General features: G+C 42.9%; 1 protein-coding gene across 2 annotated transcripts; it reads left to right on the forward strand.

Annotated features, from left to right (window-relative positions):
• The first annotated feature begins 387 nt into the window (after nucleotides 1–387).
• Nucleotides 388–21,561, forward strand: KCTD18 (potassium channel tetramerization domain containing 18). Of its 2 annotated transcripts, none has more exons than XM_072741865.1 (7): nucleotides 388–522; nucleotides 2,798–3,033; nucleotides 4,490–4,701; nucleotides 6,968–7,161; nucleotides 8,299–8,393; nucleotides 14,081–14,183; nucleotides 21,010–21,561. In XM_072741865.1, exons 2-7 carry the CDS (start codon nucleotides 2,874–2,876, stop codon nucleotides 21,422–21,424), a joined length of 1,179 nt encoding a protein of 392 aa, XP_072597966.1. In that variant the 5' UTR covers nucleotides 388–522; nucleotides 2,798–2,873; the 3' UTR covers nucleotides 21,425–21,561. The 2 variants fall into 2 exon arrangements, with proteins under 2 accessions (XP_072597966.1, XP_025858243.2); XM_026002458.2 differs by lacking the exon at nucleotides 388–522 and adding an exon at nucleotides 1,093–1,269.
• The last annotated feature ends 1,738 nt before the right edge of the window (nucleotides 21,562–23,299 follow it).

A 23,299-nucleotide genomic window follows, 5' to 3' on the forward strand; every position in this document is an offset into this window, starting at 1 on the left:
CGGGGCGGGGCATGCCCGGGGGCGGGAGGGCGTGTCCAGAGGGCGCGTCCGGGGGCGGGGCCAGCCCGGGCGCTGGACGTGTCCGGGGGCGGGGCCAGCCCAGGGCGGAGAGGGCGAATCCAGAGGGCGGGGCGGGGCGTGTCCGGGGGCGAGGCGGGGCGTGTCCGAGGGCGGGGCGGGGCCAGCCCGGGCGCAGGACGTGTCCGGGGGCGGGGCCAGCCCGGGGCGGAGAGGGCGAGTCCAGAGGGCGGGGTGGGGCGTGTCCGGGGGGCGGGGCCAGCCAGGGGCGGGGCCATCCCGGGGCGGGGCGTGTCCGGGGGCGGGGCCATCCCGGGGCGGGGCGGGCGTGTCCGGGGGCGGGGCCTCCGTCTTTCCGGCCGTAGCCGCCGCCGGGCCGGGCCGCAGGGGGGCGCCGCCGGGGCCGCGCTGCTGCACGAGTTGCCGGGCAGCGGAGGAGGCCCTCACTTCCGCGTCGGGCCCCGCGGCGTCCGGCGGCCGCGCCGAGGGCCGGGCGGGCCGCAGGTCAGTCGGGGAGGCCGCCTACCCGGCCCCGCCCGTGCCGAGGACCGGGGCGCCGGGTGGGCCGCGGGCCCGGGAGGCGCCGGGTGGGCGCCCCGGGGAAGGGCCCGGATCGCGCCGGCGTCACGGGCGCCCCGGGCTGCAGCCTCGGGCTTCGGGCCGACTCGGGGTCCCCGGGCAGCGGGGAGACCCCGGCGGGGCTTTCTGGGCGGGGCCCCTCCGCTTTCGTCCCGCCTCGTGGGAGGAGTGCGAGCCCCTTGAGCAGCGTTTCTCCAAGTGGGGTCCGCGGGCGGACTTCCCACCCCGTGTGGGACTTTCTGAACCCGACCGTGCTGCGGCCCGGGAATCTGAATTTGCAGCAAGCGACTCTGATGGTTTTGGTGCAGGTGGTCACGGAGCCGCATGGGGGGCACCTCCCAGGGGCAGGGCGCTTCCGACACAGCAGGGGGTCTAAGTGGGGCGCACCCGAGGCTGGGGCCTCGGAACGGTGATGGATGGTTCTCTGCCGTAGGAGAAGCTGACTTAGGCGGGGTGCCTCCTCATCCCTGTACTCAGGCTGCTGCCGTGCTCCTGTTGTCGACCAGAAGCCTCCAGGTGGACAGGTGCCTGGCGGCTGAAGCGCCCAGGTCACGAGAATTAGGGATGCAGAAGTAGGCAGCGAGGGGTGCAGCTGGCCCTGCTGACCACGTACCAGCGGGCCAGCCCGAGTGTGGACCCTGCTCCCATCGCTCGCTTTCTCCTCGTCTGTCGGTAGGGACGGTCAGTCCTATCCAGTAGGGCTTTAATAAGATAATTGCTGCCAAGTGGCTCCTGCATAATAAGCACCGAGGAAATGGGAATTATTAAGAGCGATTATGAAGTATATTCGGTGGACTGTGCACAGATTCTAACTGGAGGGGGTGGGAGGTGGTCCCTGGGAAGGTCACGCCAGTAGTGACACCTGCCTGTGGCTTTGAAGAATAGATGGATTTCAGGAAGCTGCTACCTGGGGCAGCGAGAGCCAGTTGCACCCCAGGGGTCAGAGGTGGTTCTCTCACATGGATCGTCGCCCGGCTGCTCCTAGGACTTGTAGGCAGCAAAAGAAGTCCCATCGACAAGTGCTCCTTGAAAGCTGGACCGTTGGTCCATATGGGTCTCTGTCCACCGAGCATGTTTGACACACATTGTTTTCATCAGACACCACTGGCCTCCTGTCCCCAATTCATTGGAGACCCGCTAAATTGGAGCGTCTACAAAAGGATGCTAGTTGATCACATAGTAAAAATGAGTTGCCATGGATATAATGGAGCCTCTTGGCAGCCATTTGACATTTGCTATGAAATACGCAGTGACATCAGGGAGCGTGTCTGTGCCTCTTTCATCCCAGCATTGTTTTAGGTTCCGTAGAAACCCCAAGGTCACCTGGGGTTCATCCAGCTCCTGGAATGGGTTAAGGGATCAAGTCCTTAAAACTTCTTTAAAGCTTCAGCCATTTTAGAATGGAGAAGCCGGATGATTTAGGGATGTTATCAGCTGCTTGTTTGGACCAGTCTGGCTACTGGTATACATCAAATTGTGACCTCAGTTGCTAAATTATACACTCCTTAGTTATCTAACTTAGGAACTACAATCACCATTGTTAATCATTTCTGCTCTTACGTTTCCTGAAATCTCCAGGGCCAATATCGATCCCTCAGTATACACCTTATGGTGAAATTTATATCCTTAAAGACAATATTTGTCATGTATGGAGGACTGTCCCTGAGCCAGAGACTGTTCTAGATGCATTTTTTATGTTCTGCGGTTATTCCTCTGATAGTCCTTTGAGGTGGGCACCATCCCTGGCTCCATCTTACAGATGAGGAAGCAGGCAGAGGAGAGTAATTTGCCCCACCTCGGAGGCAGTAGAGCCCAGCAGCCTAATCCCGAGGTACGTGCTGACCCCTCTGCAGGCTAGACAGCTCCCTCAGGCTTACTGTAAAGTCATGGGAAGATCAAAGAACCTAAGCTAACCTCACCTCTGCCTTATAGGTGACAATGCATTATTTTGTTTAATTCTTTAAACAGTCATTTCAGTAGCTATGATTTGGTTGGTGAGGGTTTAGCATTTACGAATACTCAGAGCCAAAGTTGTCCAGCTTCTCAGCTGGTATCTCAAACTTCTTTCATATTACATAAAGTCCTTCAATATTGTCAGTGCTGAGAAATTTATTTTGAGTCACATTAAAATATGTTTGTTTTATTATCTACTTAGTGTATTGTTGGCGGTGTCAGCAGTGATGGTTCTTTGTTTTTACAGAGGTGGACCAGGACCACTGCTATTGTGCAGTTTCTGAGAGTGTTTGAAGGCAAAAATCCAGGTGTTGCTGGGAGCGATGGAAGGTCACGAGGCAGAAGAAAAGGTGTTAGATATTCTTCGACTGAACGTTGGTGGCTGTATTTACACAGCCAGACGTGAGTCCTTGTGCCGCTTTAAAGACTCGATGCTGGCATCCATGTTCAGTGGTCGTTTCCCTCTAAAAACAGATGAATCGGGTAAATATCTAAAGTCTGTAAGCATGATCATACATATTCACTAAAATAGTCTAGTTTAAATTCCCTTCGGTTTTCCTAATTACAGTAGAATATATTCGACTAGTATGCTAATTATTGAAACCATTAAAGCTGTTTGGAGATTTATTAAATACGGGGAGAAATGAAATGCCAGTTTCCAGAATCTGCGATGCTGTCACTAAAAGGTGACAAAAAGACGTCTGCGTGTAAAGGCCTACCATGACCTCAGGACGGGGGTTGATTATATCTGGAAAGCTGTTATAGTCGTGCAACTCTGTGGGGAAAGGTATTGAGGCTTCTCTCTGTGTTCTTCAAGTTAAAACCTCGATTTCTCTGGAGAGAGCAGCCGCCTTCTTTGTTCACAGGGCAGTCACCGGCAGTGTAGAATTGGTGTTAGACTTGCCACCTAATCTGGCTGCGTAGCCTTGTGTGGGCTGTTGTGTACACGTGAGAAAATGTTAGTGCAGTGTACCATCAGTCACCTGGTGGTAGGGGACTGAAAATTAGTGTTCCAGAAAAAAACTAAAACACAAGGGTAGGGACCTGGGCTGCTCTCCCTGCTTGGAGTGCTCTGGTGTTTACTGAACCTACGACTGGTTGTAGAGAAACCTCAGCAACTCGAGTAAGGCATTTTGCACACCTGCACTGTTCTGGGGCTCAGAGAACCCACTCTTGCTTCTGTGTCAGAAGAGAGAGAGTGAGGAGTCTTGAGCACGAGGGGCTGTTAGTAACCCTGGGCTTTGAGAGAGTGTTTTGCCAGCTGACGGGCAGTTGAAAGAATGGAAAACACCAACGGCTGGCGTCCAGGGCTTGGTGGCCATGTGGGCAGGAAGGTGGCTGGTGAAAAGATGATAAGCAGGGATTGAGGTTTTTCTGTCTCCAAGTTTTAACTTCTTAATCCCTTGTATTCTAAGCCAATCGAGGGAGAAAAGGAATTATTGAGTAACCTCATACCAACTCTGCTAAATTGTCTAAGAAAACCTTTGGTCATAAAGTAGTACCAGTGTAGCATTAGGAGCCGAGCCCTAGGTTTATATGTCAGTGAAACTACAGGTTGACTTACAGATGAACATGACTTATTAACGGGCATGCCCTCATTAGGGGTATGTGTTCCCTGGCTGGGCAGGGCTGGGGTTGGGGGTAAGCTTACATTTCAGAAGCCATCTGGGGTCTCTGTGGCTTTTGAATGGCCATAGCAGGGAATACAGTCATTGCATCCAAAATCCCAGATGGACCTTGGGATACATTTTCCTATGTGGTGGGTGAGAAAACAGAGGATCACCAAATTTGACTAAACCCTTTTGAACAGTAGCTATTAATTCTCTTGTGAGAAAGAAACATTTCTAATTGGAGAGGTCTTCAGCCTGATTTTAGTTTGATGATTTTATCCATGGTCATATGTATCTATGCACTCATTTTTGAAGTGAATGTTTTCTAGGGGCTTGTGTGATTGACCGCGATGGACATCTATTTAAATACCTTTTGGATTATCTTCATGGAGAAGTTCACATTCCCACAGATGAGCAAACCCGAATTGCTCTGCAGGAAGAGGCTGATTATTTTGGCATCCCTTATCCATACAGCCTGTCCGACCACTTGGCCAATGAAATGGAGACATATTCTTTAAGGTCAAATATAGAACTTAAAAAGGTCTTGGCATTTTTTTAAGTTTTAAAAAATATATATGTATACATATATATACATTTTTATACACAAAGCAATGTGTGTTATTTTGCATAGCCTGTGTTGTCACATAAACCAAACTAGAGAAAGTTTTACTTTTCCTAACTTTGGAAGACACTTTTCTGAATTACTACTAATTTTTTTAAAGCCAAAATTCTGTGTACTTCTTATGAAAGTATATTACATTGCCACTCAGAGGTTTATGGGGTGTTTATTTCTCATTGAAGATTTAATATCTTTTTGATGGCTTTTTTAATAGAAATATTCTGCTTTTTAGGTTCTTCGTAAATTAACAGCAATACTGTAGTATGTAAGGATATAGTGGTATTATTTTGTTTACTGAAAGGACTAAAAGAATGGTCATGATAAGTAAAAGATTGTATAAAATCTCCTACCTGATTTAGTGAGTGTAGCAGTTTGTTACTAAGTGAAAACTTAGTAATTGGTTTGTTTAATTCACTTTGAGATCAATCTTTTCTTAAGATGCTCTCCCTTTATTTTTTTTATTTTTATTTTTTTTAATTTTATTTATTTATTCATGAGACACACAGAGAGAGGCAGAGACATAGGCAGAGGGAGAAGTAGGCTCCATGCAGGGAGCCCGATGTGGGACTCGATCCCAGGTCTCCAGGATCAGGCCCTGGGCTGAAGGTGGCGCTAAACTGCCGAGCCACCCGGGCTGCCCAAGATGCTCTTCCTTTAAATCACATTTCTTTTTTCTTTAAATCACATTTTAAAGAGTTTTATATGACTTGAAAAGCTTCATTACTTGTTTCTGTCTTACTGTTAAGTATTATATTTGCCTTTAGCACCTGTGGGGATCTCAAAGGAAAATATTTTTTCTAGATAATTAATAATAGTAACAACTGATCTGAATTGGTTTGATTTGGACATTGGCTTAGGAGAGGAAGCTGAGGGTATTGTTATTAGTGTAGCATGAAGAGAAAGTTGATTTGGTTCCAGATCCCCTTTAAGTCAACCACATGGAATTTGCATTGGTTCTGCTACTGAAGTTATTTAGAAATTGAGTCATTGGACAGTTCTTTGGTGTTATTTGCCACATCTATCTGCAGAATGAGGCTAAATGAGCCAAACTAGAAAGTTGGGGTAGGGTAACATTTCATCTTCTGAAGTCTCAACTCTATAGTCTTTTATTTCTGATTTGTATGCAAAAGGGACATAGCATGTGTATATTCCCTATGTCAACCAACACATACTTATCTCACATGTTTTTGGTGTATAGAGCACTGCCTTAGGGACTGTGTAGGACACAAAGAAATACAACATATAGTTAGATAGCAATATTAAATGAAAATGTAAGACATGTTAGGGTCCTGTTTTCATTCACCGAGTCAGTAAATTTTAAGCATTTCCTTTGTGTCAGGCACTATTCCAGGAAATTGGCATACCAAATAAAGCAGATACAAGTGCCGGTCCTCAGGGCATTCTCAGGAATAGTGCTGTTTCTCCCGGGAAAGCCCTTGCCACTCCACTGGGTAAAGCCATACTACTGTGTGTCCCTTGGCACATCATAAGCTCACCTGGTAGCACTTATACTGTGTGCTGAGGGGTATTGTCTCTCTGTGTTTTACATTGGCTATAAACTTAAGGAGGATTGGGACTCTGTGTCCAGGACTTTGGACATTGCTTACCACATTAGTAGTTTCTTAATATTCATATGAATGAATGAATGAATGGTAGATAAAAGCCGCAGTTTGCATTGAGTTCCTATATTCATATCTTTCAGTGGAAAAGAACACATTAATCTGGTTAATTCATGATTGGCCTTGGAGTTAAAAATAAGCATCAACCATGGGTCTTAATGTGTAGAAGGTGAAAGGGAGATTGAGTCAAATGGGAAATTGGGGAGGAAATAAAGTTTTAAAAGGTCTAATTTTTAGTCATTACAAAGATTTTAAAATTAAAAGTGATGTTGGTAGTGAGGCTAAAGGGGGAGGGAGGAAAGTACAATTTCTCTGTGGAAAAAGGTTCTATACATGAAAAGGTGTTGGGTTTTTGGGTGGTGCTTTTTGTGATTTGCCGCACCCCCACCCCATATTCAACAAAAGCATGTTTGGTTTTTCAAGGCATAGAGACTAGGCTGAAATTTATGATCTTTTTATTTCCTTTATGACCAACTGAAATTGCAGCTTTACATGAAAGTAATAGAGCAGATTCATTTTTACTTTCCTCCAGAATTAAATTCAAATTTTGTATATTTTTTTTGCTTCAGGCTTTAACAGACTTCTGTGATTCATATGGTTTAGTTTGCAATAAACCAACAGTTTGGGTTCTCCACTATCTTAACACATCTGGTGCAAGCTGTGAGAGTAGAATTATTGGTGTATATTCCACAAAAACTGATGGAACAGATGCTATTGATAAGCAGCTGGGAGGAAGAATTCACAGTAAAAGCATTTTTAAAAGGTACGTCCATATTTGAATATGAAAAGGAACAAAATAAAGTCTTGGTCTCTAGTAAGAGGTGTTAACTGAATGGAGTACGTGGTTGACTAGAAAAGATCGTCAACACCTGGCGAGCAGTGTGAGCTTTCATGGCTGTCAAGACAGGCTTGCTTCATGAAGAGATTGTAATTAAGACCATTTCACATATATGTAAGCTATAGGACATCCACAGTGGTCTAGTAGATTGCCTCTCTGCTGGGCATCAGAATCCCCTGAGAGGCTTTATTAAAAAAAGGAAAGAAAGGAGAGCAAAGCCACCTCCCTGGCTGTCTCCCCTGGACTACAGTCCAGTAGCAGAAGCACTGTTTAGAAGTCGGCAGGCCTTCTGAGTGACCCAGGACAGGCCTGTGCCTTGGTGTCCTGTTCTGAGAAATGATAAAGGACTTCCTTGGTCCCTCCCAGCCTTAAAATTCTATTCTTTGAACATGTCAAATTCTTAAGGGTTATTCTCTTAATATTTTTTCTGTAAACTTACTTAACATTGGTCAATTCACTTAGCTGCTCTGGGTTGGATTTTTGTTGTTGTTGTTGTTGTTGTTTTTAAATTCTCTGGGTGTTTGGATTGGGTCACATATTAGTGACTGATGAATGACCACATGAACTTGCTTAGTAGGTATTAAATATGTCATAGTTTTCTGAATTCTTTACAGGATTTTTAAATAAGATATATGAGTGCCTGGCATAATGCTATGAAAGTTTTAGCCAAAGGTGAATCCTTTAAAAATTTTCCTCGGGTTAGGTAATTTTTTTTTTTAGAAAACTTATTCTTAAAGATTTGTTGATTTGTCTGCACAGTCTGTATTGCAGAATTAACAAGTACTTTACCACAGTAAAAAGAGATGAAATACAGGTTAGCATGAGTATAGTATAGTATACTCATAGTATATAATATATAGTATGTTCTCTATGTGCTTAAGGAAGGGTCACAGAAGAACAGCTATTCAAGAACAACATATTTTTCCCCTTAATTTAACAAGTACTTGGTGAGTATCTGTTAGGTGTGTGTGTGTGTGTGTGTGTGTGTGTGTGTGTGTGTGTGTCTATACACACATTCATACTTAGGTAGTATGTTTTAATCACCTTTTGCAATATTTCTAGAGAGGCGGGAAATAATGTTCAGTATATTTGGAGCTATTATTCAGTAGCTGAACTGAAGAAAATGATGGATGCCTTTGATGCCTGGGAAGGAAAAGGTATAGTACAATTCTTTTATTTCATGGCATAAGGTAGACTTTTCCTTAATAAAACAAAGTAAGCTCAAATGCTGCATTTCTTTTTTTGAGAAAGTATTTCTTTCTATAGGTCAGGTATTTCTTTGTATGTTTATCACCTCATAGTATCATTGATTGAGGCAGTTTGCTTAAAAATCTTAGACCTCTTGGTGTGCCTGGGTGGCTAGGTTGGTTAAGTGTCCGACTCTTGGTTTGAGCTCAGGTCGTGATCTCAGGGTCATGAGATCTAGCCCTGTGTCAGGCTGTGCACTTAGCACAGAGTCTGCTTGGGACACTGTCTCCCTCTCCCTCTGCCCTTCCCCCTGCTCTCTCTCTCTCTGAAATAAATAAATCTTTAAAAAATGGTTAGACTCCTGAGTTGCTAGATATTACTAATAGTTCATAACCTAGTAACCTGAAAAATGGTTTATAATTTCAGCATCTGTTAGTTGTGCTAAATTAGTTCAGTTTAAAAAGGGTTTATTTAGCATCTACTATAGACCTAGCACTGTTCCTAGGAAGTATACCTTTAAATTAAGCATACAATGTATAATCAAAAGAAAAAAAGGAGGGGTGCCTGCCAGAACTACTAAATACTACATATGGATAAATTTAATCTTAGATTTAATTAATGTGTGACTCCCAATATCGGGGTTGAGTGTTCAAGCCCCATGTTAGGTAGATATTACTTAAAAGGAAAATCTTGAAAAAAAAAAAAGAAAAAAAAAATTTTTTTTTTTTTTTAAGAAAAAATTTAAAAAATGAAAATAATGCCACAGAAGATGTCTGAAGAATGCTTAGGAAACATCATCTTTAAATGCACACTTTAAACTTTGGCCATTTTTATTAACTGCTTATATTATTTGATAATAATAATGCTATTTAGTATCCAGTGTGATAAGAAGTTTACATTCTGTACCTCTTAGTCTTAAAACAATTCTGGATACTATGTACCATTTTATTGATGAGAAAACTGAGTCTCAGAGAGGCCATGACACTTGCTTAAGGATCACAAAGAGTTACTGTTCTATGCCTATTTTTTCTTTTTAAGATATTTATTTATTTATTTATTTATGAGAGAGAGAGAGAGAGAGAGAGAGGCAGAGATACAGGTAGAGGGAGAAGCAGGCTCCATGCAGGGAGCTCAATGTGGGACTTGATCCCTGGTCTCCAGGATCAGGCCCTGGGCTGAAGGCAGATGCTCAATTGCTGAGCCACCCAGGTGTCCCTATGCCTATTTTTTTCTTAATTAACAAGTATGTATTGAGTGTCTATTAGGTGCAAACACTATAAGAAGTTCTAAGGTTGGATCCACAGTGAAATAGGACACATCTTGGTCCTCAAATGATCTTAAAAGCTGGTAGAGACAGACACTGCAAGCAACATAAGATTGAGTAAAAGGAGAGGAAGAGGCTTTTAAAAGCTCTCCCATCACCTGTTTCTCTTTCAGGCAGGGTGCTAGTACCAGCCCTTCCTTTCCTCAGCTTTGTCCGCCTCACTTTTCCTCCTTTATTTTTTTCTACATACCCTGCAAACAGATAGGAAAAAGTGCTGTTCTCTTTAAGCTTTTTAATTTTAGATTTAATTGACTTTGAGGCACTTAGGCTTAAATTGAGGAACAAAACCCCCTTGGTGTTCTCTGTGTTTCCTCTTGTGCCTCTGGACTGGCAGTCTGCCCAGGAGGCTTCAGGAGGGCCCTGGCGAGGCTTCTTTCTCCATGGACTCAGGAAGCTGAAGCAGAGAGCTGAGACTACTGGCTTACAGAGCATAAGACTGATGTTAACTTTTTAGAGAACACGTAATGAAGTATCAGTGGTACTTAACACAATTCTGGAAGGCCTGTGGAAAGCCATCAGACAGGAAACAGAAGTAAGAGAAAGAATTATTGGAAGGAAGAAGACAATTATTGTTTGTGGACAGTGTGCCTTTTTAGGAAACCCAAAGGAATCAACCAAAGGTATTTTAAATGAGGAGTTAATAGACCAGACTGGCTGGGTACAATATAAGTAAACAAAGACCAGCTTACTTATGATAGATTAGTTAGAAATTTTAGGGGGAAATCCCATTCACAATAGCAATGAACAACAAGATAACTAGGACTGACCTATCAAATGCTTGAGTCTTTTGTGAAGAAAACTGTTGAAATATACTTATCCATTCATCAGTTCATCTATCCAGCTATAAAAAAAGAAGACACAAAGATTATGGTGAAATATACCAAATATATTTTATATTTTTCATGTAAAGGCATCAGTTCTTCTCAGATTAAGTTATAGGTTTAATACAATTCCTACCAAAATATCAGTGGAGCTTTTGGGAATCTTGAGGACGTGATTCTAAAATACATTTGATAGAATAAGCCAGTAAAATCACCAAGAACATGTTGGGAAGTAGACGTCGTTAGAGGAATGAGTCTAACTGTGTGATAGAAAAAATACTACATATGGATAACAAGAACTACATGTAATAATAAGAACCAGATGTTTCTGGTACAAGAATAGATGCAGAGATCAGAAGTAAACCCCAATGAAGTTATAAGAATAAAAATACTATGTGATAAAGGAGTATTAAATACCAATATAAAAAGATAGATGATTTAATAAGTAGTTGAGAAATATCCTTGGAGAAAACAGAACTTTAACTTCACGTCATTTATCAAAATAATTCCAGGTGAATTTATGGATGAAAAATGAAGCTATAATAAACTATAATGAAACGTAAGCAAATAATTGATTTCTTAACCGAGAAATAAATCATAAAGACAAAGATGAATAAATTTTATTATGTGATATTTAATATATTTAAAACAAAAAAAGCATAAATAAAATTAAAAGGCTAATAAAAACTTAGATAAATATGTTCTGTTACCTGGACAAAGAATATCCTTAAAATAGAGAGGATTTATGATTTAAGTTGATTAGAAAATCAGCTCAACCCCTCTTGTAAATAAATGTGCAAGATTCATGACCCCAAAATTTCCAGGAAAGGAGATAAACATGTGGCAAGAGGTTCAAACTCATTATTTATCAATGAAATACATATTAGATGAGGCTTCTCTTTTTATACTAGATTAATAAAGATCTCTCATGAATTCTTGGCAGGAGTAAAAATTAATAATACTTTATTGGGAAATAATTTATCATTATATATCCATAACATCAGAATTGTTCATATTCTTTGACCCACTAATTGTACTTCTAGGTACCTACCTTAAGGTTATAATCAAATGCAGACAAAGGCTTATGAACAGTGTTCAGCTAAGCATTATTCATAATAGAATAAATATAAAAACAAGATCAATATCTGTAATAGAGGATTAAATGCATATTGGTACATCTATGGGATATAGTTGAGCTATAGCTATTAAAATTATTATGAATAATCTTTTACATAGATGAATGCCCATGATAAAATAAGCTATTATGGAGTGATCAAAAGTAGGAAACAAAATGAAATGTAAATTGTTTTCAGTTATGTGTCTGTCATATTAATAAGAAAAAGACTGGAATCAGATTCATCAAAATGTCATGAACCATGATTCCTACTTTTAGGATTAGAAGTGATTTTTTTAATATATAATTTTCTATATTATCAATGTTTTGTACAATGAAAGTGAATTACTTTATAGGCAGGAAAAAAGTAAAAGTTTTTAAAGTAAATTGTGATCTATCCATATAATGGAATACTACTCAACAATAAGAAGAAATGATCATTAATGTGTATATCAACATGGATGAATCTTCAAAGCATCATGCTAAGGAAGCCAGACGCAAAAGGCTGTATACTATATGATTCCACTTATATGCCACCCCTAAAAAGGCAAAACTAGGGGATGAAGGGGAGGGCATTAATTGCAGAGGGAACTTTTTGGGGTGATAGAAATGTTCGATGTCTTGACTGTGGCTATGATTACTTGACTGTATACATTCATCAAAACTCAATGAGCTGAGTATGTTAAAAGGGTGGATTTTATTTTATGTAAATTATATATACCTGACTTTTAAAAAGTCTTAATGGATTAGATTTGGGAGTGTTTCTGTAGCATAAGTCTCATAGGCTTCTGTGAATATTGGACGTATCTATTATATATAATAATTTATATGCCCAGCTTGCTAAATTGGTTAATATTTATTACTAAATCTTTAATGATTAAAAAACAGGATACCAGGACACCTGGGTGGCATAGTCTGTTGAGCATCCAACTCTTGGTTTTGGCTCAGGTCATGATCTCTGGGTTGTGGGATCAAGACCTGCATTGGCCTTCACACTTGGTGTGTAGAGTCTGCTTGAAATTCTCTACCCTCTCCCTCTGCCCCTCCTGCTCATATTCTCTCTCTCATAAATAAATAAATCTTTAAAAAAACAAACAAACCAGGACACCATATCCATTCCTGGGACTTCAAAGCTCCTTTTTAAAAAGGCTTTTATTCAACATCATTTTTAAAGCCTTTTTAAATGCATCTACATATAATTTTTTATCATTCTCTTTTTTTTTATCATTCTCTTTTTTTAAAAATTGAGGTGAAATTCGTATAACATAGAATTAAAGTATACACTTTAGTGGCATTTACTCCTTTAACAATGTTATATAACTACCATCTCTAGTTGCAAAACATTTTCATCACCCAGAAGGAAAGCCAGTACCTGTAATTGTTACTCCCCATTCTCTTTTCTCTTCAGCCTCTGGCAACCACCAGTTTGTTTTGTGTATCAATGCATTTGCCTATTCTGGATATTTCATGTAATCAGAATCATACAATATCTGACCTTTTGTGTTTGGCTTTTTCACTCAGCATGATGTTTTCAAAGTTCATAAAAATACATTTCCAACTTTCATTCAGAAACTTACGATTTAAAAATGAAAATATGTTTGACCACAGTCTTGGCCTAACATTTAACTCAAGACTATTCTTGTTTGAAAAGATGCTTGTAGGGTAGTGACAGCTCATATTTATATACTGGTTGCCCTTACAGGGTGGTTCACAAAATTTCCCTGATCTGATGATTACTGCAACTCAGTGAGGAGGTGGACAGGGTGGGAGTTAGAACCCTCAGTGTCCAATCCTTATAATACTGTCAACACTACAATTTATAATATTAGTATATTATTATAAAATAAAGACACCTATAGATATATATATATAGACATATAGACACACACACACACACACACACACACACACACACACACACACACACATATTGTATTGTTTAAGTGCCAGGCCGTATACTAAGCATTTTGCATTAATTTACTCATTTAATCATCACAAAAAACCTATGTACTATTACTCTCATTTCACAGATGAAAAAATTAAGGCACGGAAAAGTTAAGTAACTTTCCCAAGGTCGCATGATTAGTGCATGATAGAAGTGACATTCAGACCCAGGGAGTCTTGACTCCAGAGCCTGTGCCTTCAACCAGCACACACTCATCTGCCCAGGACCCATTTAACGACCTGCCGATTATCAGTGGTGGAGCTGGGGCTGGTAGCCAGCGATTCCTAGACCTGGGTTATGAGCTGTGCCCCGATTACCTCGGCGCTTCATGGGAACGCTTCCTGAGCACCCTACCTTCTTCAAGTAGGAGGCATGAACTTCAAACTCTTTCTGCCTGCTGAAGCATTTGCAGCGGACAGTGGCTCTCTTAATTATGCCTTTCGATCTTCCAGGTGTTAGCTACTGGCGGGTGCCTCATGAGCTGATAGAATGTTGGACTCTGGAGGAGCGGCCTTTACTTGGAAGCCTCCGTCACATGGCCCCAGTTCGGAAGAGGTTGTCTGTGCTGTGTTGATACTGTTTTTTGTTTTCTTAATGTGACCTGTATCTTTACTGCCTTTATTGGGGAAATGAATAATAGTTCTTGACCTTACTAAACTTATTAATCCCCAGGTAAGTTTTCTGCATTACCACCAAAAGGTAAGTCATGATAAATTCAAAACTATGTAAAAACTGGAAATAATTCTCTAGAATTGAGTTATATGTTCTTTTGGGGAGAGTATGATTTTAAGAATACTAGTGGACACAGTGTATGCTGTGGTATTTTTCCCTATAAGAGTGAAATCCTAGGCTTTATTGGCAGTAGTCAAAAACTTGCTTATTAGACTTAATATTTGGAATTTCCTGTGACTTATTCTGAATTCTTTTCTCCTTCCTATTGCCACAAATAGCATTTTTATTTAATGACATTTCATTTATTCTATGGAATTGTTAGCATTAAATTCACTCCACATCTGTGCTTTTCACTGTACTTTAAGTACATTTAAGATCATATTTGTTTTTCATTGTCTGGGTATTATTCATGGTTTTCAGATGTTCTGATTTCTTGGTCATCTGTTCTAGAATTTGATTCAATGCCCCTATGGAATCTCTGATTGCTTTTTTTCTCCCCCTTTGGATCTTCCACAGAAATGCAGAGTTTTGTTTAGTTTTTAGTAGTTCATTATCTCTTGTTTAAACAGATCTTTTTTCTTAAAGGCCCTTTTTTACTATCATTATTTATTTTGCATTTTGAGCTTAGAGTTAGCAAATATTGTTTGGGTCTAGAGCAGTGGTTTTCTCAACTGGGGGCAGTTTTGTCTTATAGGGGGGATTTGGCAATATTTAGAGACTCTGTGGAGTGGGAGATGCTACTGGCACCTAGTAAGTAGAGGCCAGGGATGCTGCTAACCATCTTAGAATGTACCGGGCAGCCCCTACAACAAAGATTTAATCCCACCATAAATGGCAATAATCCTAAGGTTGAGAAACCTTGATTTCTCTGGTGGAAGATGTGGACAGAAAATAAAACAAACCGGAATGGTTTTAAGGAGATTCTCCTCTGTATGTCTTTCCTCTGGGGTTTTATTTTTTATTTTTTTAACATATTTTTTTAATAATAAATTTATTTTTTATTGGTGTTCGACTAGCCAACATACAGAATAACACCCAGTGCTCATCCCGTCAAGTGCCCCCCTCAGTGCCCGTCACCCATTCACCCCCACTCCCCGCCCTCCTCCCCTTCCACCACCCCTAGTTCATTTCCCAGAGTTAGGAGTCTTTATGTTCTGTCTCCCTTTCTGATATTTCCTACCCATTTCTTTTCCCTTCCCTTCTACTCCCTTTCACTATTATTTATATTCCCCAAATGAATGAGAACATATAATGTTTGTCCTTCTCCGATTGACTCATTTCACTCAGCATAATACCCTCCAGTTCCATCCACGTTGAAGCAAATGGTGGGTATTTGTCGTTTCTAATGGCTGAGGAATATTCCATTGTATACATAAACCACATCTTCTTTATCCATTCATCTTTCGATTGACACTGAGGCTCCTTCCACAGTTTGGCTATTGTGGACATTGCTGCTATAAACATCGGGGTTTTATTTTTGATTCATGGATAAGATAATGATAATGATGATTTAAAGGCAACCGTGAGGTCCCAAAGAATCATTTGATTCACTTAAGAAAATTTAGTTCAGTAGTTTTAGGCTTGAATGTATTATATTTGCATTCTCTACTACACGCCAGTTTTCAGATCACCATGCCATTATGATCCTATTTCCAAGATCAAAGTTCATTATGGTATATTTATTAGCCTCTGAAAACACATCAGTGCTGATGAAAGAGAGAGGACTTGGGGGATTGCTGTTACACTTCCTGGTCAGGACATGATCTTCATGAAGTGAAACTGATGCAAGCAGTAGGAGCAGGCAGTATTTCAGCAGTGGTTGTTTGACAGTTTTCAGGTCATTCCAAATAATACTCCCTGTGACTTTTCCTTCATTTTGTTAATGTGGTATATCACATAGACTAGTTCATAGATGCTGAACCATCCTTGCATCTCTGGATTAAATCCTATTTGATCATGGTGTAGGATCCTTTTAATGTATTGTGTTGAATATGGTTTGCTAATATTTTGTTGAGTATATTGTATTTATGTTCACTAGGGATATTGGCCTGTAATTTACTTTTCTTGTGGCATTTTTTATCTGGTTTTGGTATCAGGGTTGTCCTGGCCTCATAAAAAGAGTTTGGAAGAGTTCCCTCATCTTCTGTTGTTTGGAAGAGTTTGAGAAGGATTGGTATTAAATCTCCTTCAAATGTTTGGTAGAATTTACCAGTGAAACTATTTGGTCCTGCATTTTTGTTTGTTGGTAGGTTTTTATTTTTGCTTTTTGTTTTTGTTTTTGTTTTTTTTAAAGTAAGCTCTAGGCCCTGTGTGGGGCTTGAACTCATGACCTCAAGATCAGGAGGCACATGCTCCACTGACTGAGCCAGCCAGGTGCCCTGGGAGCTTTTGGATTACTAATTCAGTCTCCTCACTAGTAATGAGTCTGTTCAGATGGTCAGTTTCATCATGAGTCAGTCTTAATATGTTGTATGTTTCTAGGAACTTTTAAAAATTTATTTATTTCCTTTTTAAAAAACCATTGAAGTATAGTTGACATACAATGTTATATTAGTTTCAGGTGTACAACATAGTAAATCAACAATTCTCTACATTATGCATTGCTCACCATACTAAATGTAGTTACCATTTGTCACATACAATATTAATTATTGACTATATCCCCTATGCTATACTTTTCATTCCCATGACTTATTTTATAACTAGAAGTTTGTATCTCTTAATCCCTTAGAAATTTATCCATCTCTTCTAGGTTGTCCAATTTGTTGGTGTGTAATTAATTATTCGTAGTAAGCTCGTATGAGCCTTTGTATCTCTATGGTATCAGTTGTAACATCTCCTCGTCATTTCTGACTTTGTTTGAGTCCTCTCTCTTTTTTCTTTGGAGTCTAGCTAAAGGTTGATCAATTTTGTTTATCTTTTTATTTTTTTTTATTTTTTTATTTTTTTTAATTTATTTATGATAGTCACAGAGAGAGAGAGAGAGGCAGAGACACAGGCAGAGGGAGAAGCAGGCTCCATGCAGGGAGCCCGACGCGGGATTTGATCCCGGGTCTCCAGGATCGCGCCCTGGGCCAAAGGCAGGCGCCAAACTGCTGCGCCACCCAGGGTTCCCCTTTGTTTATCTTTTTAAAGAACCAGCTCTTAGTTACATTGATCTTTTCTATTGTCTTTATAGTCTTTATTTACTTCTGCTCTAATCTTTATTTCCTTCATTCTGCCAATGACGTGTAGTTGTCACTCAGCTATTCTTTAGAATTTTATTTTTTAAGAGGAAATTGTTCCATATGTAGATGTAGACTCAGTGTATCCATGGGAGGCGATAAATTCAAGATTTTCCTACCTCACCATCATGAACTGAAACAAATTTATCAGACGGTTTTGATATCATATCAAAAATCATATGATCATCTCAACAGATACAGAAAAAGTATTTGACAAAAGTTTATGTCAAAAAGTATTTGACAAAAGTTTATTCAACAACAGTTTATGATAAAAACTCTCAACAAAATGGGAATAGAGGGATTACACTTCAATATAATAAAGGCCACATATAACAAGCCCACAGCTAGCAACATACTCAATGGTGAAAAGCTGATAGCTTTTCCTCTAAGATCAGGAACAAGACAAGGATGCCCACTCTCACCACTTTTCTTGAACATAGTACTGGAAGTTCTAGCCAGAGCATTTGGCAAGAAAAAGAAATAAAAGGCATCCAAATTAGAAAGGAAGAAGTAAAACTGGCACGATTTGCAGTTGTCATGATAGTATATCTAGAAAACCTTAAAACTTCATCAAAACTGTTAGAACTAATAAATTAAGTAAATTTGCAGGATACAAAATTAATACATGAAAATCTTTGTTTCTATACACAAATGATGAACTATCAGAAAGAGAAATTAAGAAAACAATCCCATTTACAATTGCGTCAAAAAGAATAAAATAGGAATAAATTTAACCAAGGAGGTGAAAGACCTGTATATTAAAACTGTAAGATGCGAAAGAACTGAAAGAAATTGAAGAAAACATAAATAAATGAAGAGATAGTCTGTCGTCCAGGATTGGAAGAATTAATATTGTAAAAATGTCCATACTACCCAGAGCAATGTACAGATTTAGTGCAATCTCTATCAAAATTCCAAAGGCATTTTTTATGGGAATAGTACAAACAATCCTCAAATTTGTATGGAACCACAAAAGATACTGAACAGCCAAAGCAATTCTGAGAAAGAAGATTTGACAAAGCTAGAAACACATGGCTCCTGATTTCAAACTAGCATTGTATCCCCCCCTTTTCCATAGGGGATAAACTCCAAGACTTGCCAGTGGATGCCTGAAACCACGGATAGTACTGAACTGTATATGTGCTATGTTTTTTCCTATACGTGCATACCTGTGATAAAGCTTAGTTTATAAATTAGACATAGTAAGAGATTAATAGCAATAACTAACAATAAAATAGAACAATTATAACAATATACTATAAACGTTATGTGAATGTGATCTGTCTCTCAAAATATCTTATTTATTATACTCTTCTTGTGATTATGTGAGATGATAAAATGCCTTTGTGATGAGATGAAGTGAAGCGAATGACATAGACATTGTGACACAGCATTAGGCTATAACTAACATTCTGGTCATAGAAGGAGGATCTTCTACTTCTAGACCATGGTTGACTCTGGGTAATGTAAACTACAGAAAGTGAAACTGTGTATAAGGGCAGACTACTGTATATTACAAAACTATAAAGAAGTATGGTATTGGCATAAAACCGGATACATAGATCAGAGGAACAGAATGGAAAGCCCAGAAATAAACCCACACATATATGGCCAACTGATTTACAACAAAAGGAGCTAAGAAGATATAATGAGGAAAGGACAGTCTCTTTAATACACAGTGTTGGGAAAATTGGATATCCACATGCAAAAGAATGCAACTGGATCTCTATCTTGCACCATACACAAAAATTAACTCAAGGTGGATTAAAGACTTGAACACAAGATCTGAAATCATAAAACTCCTGGAAAAAAACCAGAGGTAGTAAAAGTTCCTCGACATAGGACTTGGCAATGACTTTTTTTGTATCTGACACTAAAAGCGAAAGCAACAAAGGCAAAAATAAACGAGTGGGACTGTATCAAACTAAAAAACTTCTACACAGCAAAGGAAACCATCAAAATCAATAGAGTATCTGCTGAATGGGTGAAAATATTTGCAAATCGTATATCTGATAAGGAGCTAAAATCTAAAATATATGAAGAACTCAACTCAGTAGCAAAACAACCCCACAGTGATTAAAAGAAATGAGCAGAAAATCATAATAGACATTTTTCTGAAGAAGACAAACAGATGGCCGACAGGTACATGAAAAGATGCTCAACATCAGTGATTATCAGGGAAATGCAAATCAAAACCACAATGTGCTATCACTTCAGATATGTTAGAATGGCCATTTTCAAAAAGAGAGGAGATAACAAATGTTGGCAAGGATATAGAGAAAAGGGCGCACTTATGGTGGAAATGTAAACTGGTGCAGACACCACAGAAAATAGTATGGAGATTCTTCAGAAAATTGAAGGTACAACTACTGTGTGATCCAGCAATTTCACTTCTGGGTGAAAATGCAGAGTAACTTGAAAAGATACATGCACCCCCACATTAATTGCAATATTATTTACAATATGGGAAAACCCAAGTGTCAGCTAACGGATGAATGGATAACACAGATACACACACACACACACACGCACACACAGTAGAATATTATTCAGCCATAAAAATGAAATCTTGCCGTTTGTGACAACATGGATGGACCATGAGGGCATTATGCTAAGTGAAATAAGTCAAAGACCGACAAGTACCATGTGATGTAATATGTGGAGGGAAGGAAAAAAAAAAATCCAGGTAGATAGAACTGACAGGTGGTTGCCAGAGGCAGGGTTGGGGTGGGGAAAGGGGGAAAATGGGTAAACTAGGGTGGTTTGGGGTTTTTTGTTGTTGTTGTTGTTATTGTTTAAATAAATAGAATTTTATTAGAATTTAAAAAACCAACAACACTGTACCTTCTTCAGACTTTTTTATAACGAATGGCAAACTCAATTCAGGAATCTTTGAAGGTTTGTCCAATACCTCAAATTCAGTAAGCACTCAACGCTTAGACCGTGGGTTTGACCATTCTCGCAGCTCCCAGAATTGGCGTCACAAAGTGCTGATTTTACGGGCTGCCACATGTTGCATCACAGAATTAGTGAACAATATGGACCAAGATTAAATGCATGTCTTTACTTTAGACCCCAGAACCTTTGTTGATAGAGATCGTGACGTTTCAAGAGGAGAACATGCAGCAGCATTTCCCAAGGAGTTTATCTGCCTGGGAAGCGCTCAGTACTGTTGTCCTGGGGGAGAGGAGCCGCCAGTCGGGATCCTGCCGGGTTGTCCTCTGGGTCACGTGAGGATGCCTGGGAGCCCAGCGAGGGCGTCCTGGTGCGCCCGCCAGGCCCTGACGCGTCGCTGGTGTGGACACGGGGCGCTCGGAGTCTGTCTTCCGGCCGAGGACGGTCTTTCGTAGGCCTGGGTGGGCGAGAGACGGGGCGGGCCCCCGACTCCTGAGGAGAACGAGGCTGCCCGGAGGACGAGCCGTGGCGAGGTTTCCGCGAGAGGCCCGGGCTGCACCGCTGACCGTGACCTGCTTCTGTGTTCACAGGCGGCTGGTGGCGCTCAGCGAAGACGAGGAGGAAGGTGTGCACTGCAGGCCGGGGCCCAAGCCAGTCAGATTCCTGGGCCCTTCCACCAGCACCCAGATCAAGGTCAAGAACTCGGCGTCGGTCCGGGTGCGCCCGGCCTGCGCCCCGCAGCCTCCCGGCCCGAGGGCGCCGCCCAAGGCCGCGGCTCCTGGCGGGGCCGCCAGCGCCCAGAACGCCGAGAACGGCGCCGCGCACCCTCCTCCCGCCAGGGTCCCGCCCTCCCAGCCGAAGGCCGCCGGGCCGCGGGTCATAAAGCTCAAGCGGACTCCTCTGCGCGCCGCCGCGCCCGCCCCGCCGCCCCCGCCGCCCCCGCCGCCCCCCGGAGCCCCCGCCGCGCACGCGCGGACTGAAAACGGCCCAGGCCCGAACGACTGACGGGGACGCGGCCGGGGCGCCCCCAGCGCCCCCCGCGGCGGGGCCAGGAGGGAGCCCCTCGCGTTTCTCCGGGCGTCGCGGGAAAGACGGAAAGACGACCGCGTCCCCTAGGAGGGGAAGAGGGAGGCGGCGCCCGTCGGGCCTGCCTTCCCGCCTCCTTTCCCCGACTTGGCCGCGGTTGTCTCCGGACAGTTGAATTTCGGGTTTTTAATTTTTTAATTTCTTTTTGATGGTTGATTAGTATTAAGGCAACGAAGCAGTACAATAAAATCACTAGAGAAGTCCCCTTTGTTGCTGAATGATTAAGTAATGTTCCTCCTCGCTGCCCAGGGTGGGTGGGCTTAGGTAGGCCGTCCGGGTGACACTGGGTGAGCCCGAGGCTGCCCGCGGCCTGGTGACACTGGGTGACCCCGAGGCTGCCCGCGGCCTGGTGACACTGGGTGAGCCCGAGGCTGCCCGCGGCCTGGTGACACTGGGTGACCCCGAGGCTGCCCGCGGCCTGGTGACACTGGGTGAGCCCGAGGCTGCCCGCGGCCTGGTGACACTGGGTGACCCCGAGGCTGCCCGCGGCCTGGTGACACTGGGTGAGCCCGAGGCTGCCCGCGGCCTGGTGACACTGGGTGACCCCGAGGCTGTCCGCGGCCTGGTGACACTGGGTGAGCCCGAGGCTGCCCGCGGCCTGGTGACACTGGGTGACCCCGAGGCTGCCCGCGGCCTGGTGACACTCGGTGAGCCCGAGGCTGCCCGCGGCCTGGTGACACTGGGTGACCCCGAGGCTGCCCGCGGCCTGGTGACACTGGGTGACCCCGAGGCTGCCCGCGGCCTGGTGACACTGGGTGACCCCGAGGCTGCCCGCGGCCTGGTGACACTGGGTGACCCCGAGGCTGCCCGCGGCCTGGTGACACTCGGTGACCCCGAGCCTACCCGCGGCCTGGTGACACTGGGTGAGCCCGAGGCTGCCCGCGGCCTGGTGACACTGGGTGACCCCGAGGCTGCCCGCGGCCTGGTGACACTGGGTGAGCCCGAGGCTGCCCGCGGCCTGGTGACACTGGGTGAGCCCGAGGCTGCCCGCGGCCTGGTGACACTGGGTGACCCCGAGGCTGCCCGCGGCCTGGTGACACTGGGTGAGCCCGAGGCTGCCCGCGGCCTGGTGACACTGGATGACCCCGAGGCTGCCCGCGGCCTGGTGACACTGGGTGACCCCGAGGCTGCCCGCGGCCTGGTAACACTGGGTGAGCCCGAGGCTGCCCGCGGCCTGGTGACACTGGGTGACCCCGAGGCTGCCCGCGGCCTGGTGACACTCGGTGACCCCGAGCCTGCCCGCGGCCTGGTGACACTGGGTGACCCCGAGCCTACCGGCGGCCTGGTGACACTGGGTGACCCCGAGGCTGCCCGCGGCCTGGTGACACTGGGTGAGCCCGAGGCTGCCTGCGGCCTGGTGACACTGGGTGAGCCCGAGGCTGCCCGCGGCCGGGTGACACTGGGTGAGCCCGGGGCTCCTCTGGGCTGCGTGGTAGCCGGAAGGTTGGAGAGAACCTGCGGACCTAGGTGAGGCCCCGCAGGTTCCCTTCAGTCTCAGAAGGCTTCGTGAAAGGAAATGGGGGGGGGGGGGGGGGGACAGTAATTTAAGACCACACGCTTTGACTCTGACTCTGTTGAACTATTTTCTTTTCCCAGATTTTTTCCATACTTTTTTTTTTTTTTTTTTTTTGCTGGCAGATTTATTTATACATCACAAGAACATGTCTTGGGATGAGAATTATATAACATGTCTTCGGGATGAATCGTTAAAATATTTGAATAGTGAAGTTTTGAAAGCCCTCTGGGAAAGAAGTTAAACGTTAGCTTTTAATTAAGTTACTATTTGTTTCTCAG

This window comes from Vulpes vulpes, chromosome 16, assembly GCF_048418805.1.
Source record: "Vulpes vulpes isolate BD-2025 chromosome 16, VulVul3, whole genome shotgun sequence".
Classification (NCBI taxonomy): domain Eukaryota; kingdom Metazoa; phylum Chordata; class Mammalia; order Carnivora; family Canidae; genus Vulpes; species Vulpes vulpes.

Excerpts from the sequence above, each read along its gene's own strand:
- KCTD18 (XM_072741865.1), top strand. The coding sequence starts at position 2,874 with ATGGAAGGTCACGAGGCAGAAGAAAAGGTGTTAGATATTCTTCGACTG. Across the intron at positions 3,034-4,489 it reads TCTAAAAACAGATGAATCGG|GGGCTTGTGTGATTGACCGC; the intron begins GTAAATATCTAA and ends AATGTTTTCTAG. Across the intron at positions 14,184-21,009 it reads ATGGCCCCAGTTCGGAAGAG|GCGGCTGGTGGCGCTCAGCG; the intron begins GTTGTCTGTGCT and ends CTGTGTTCACAG.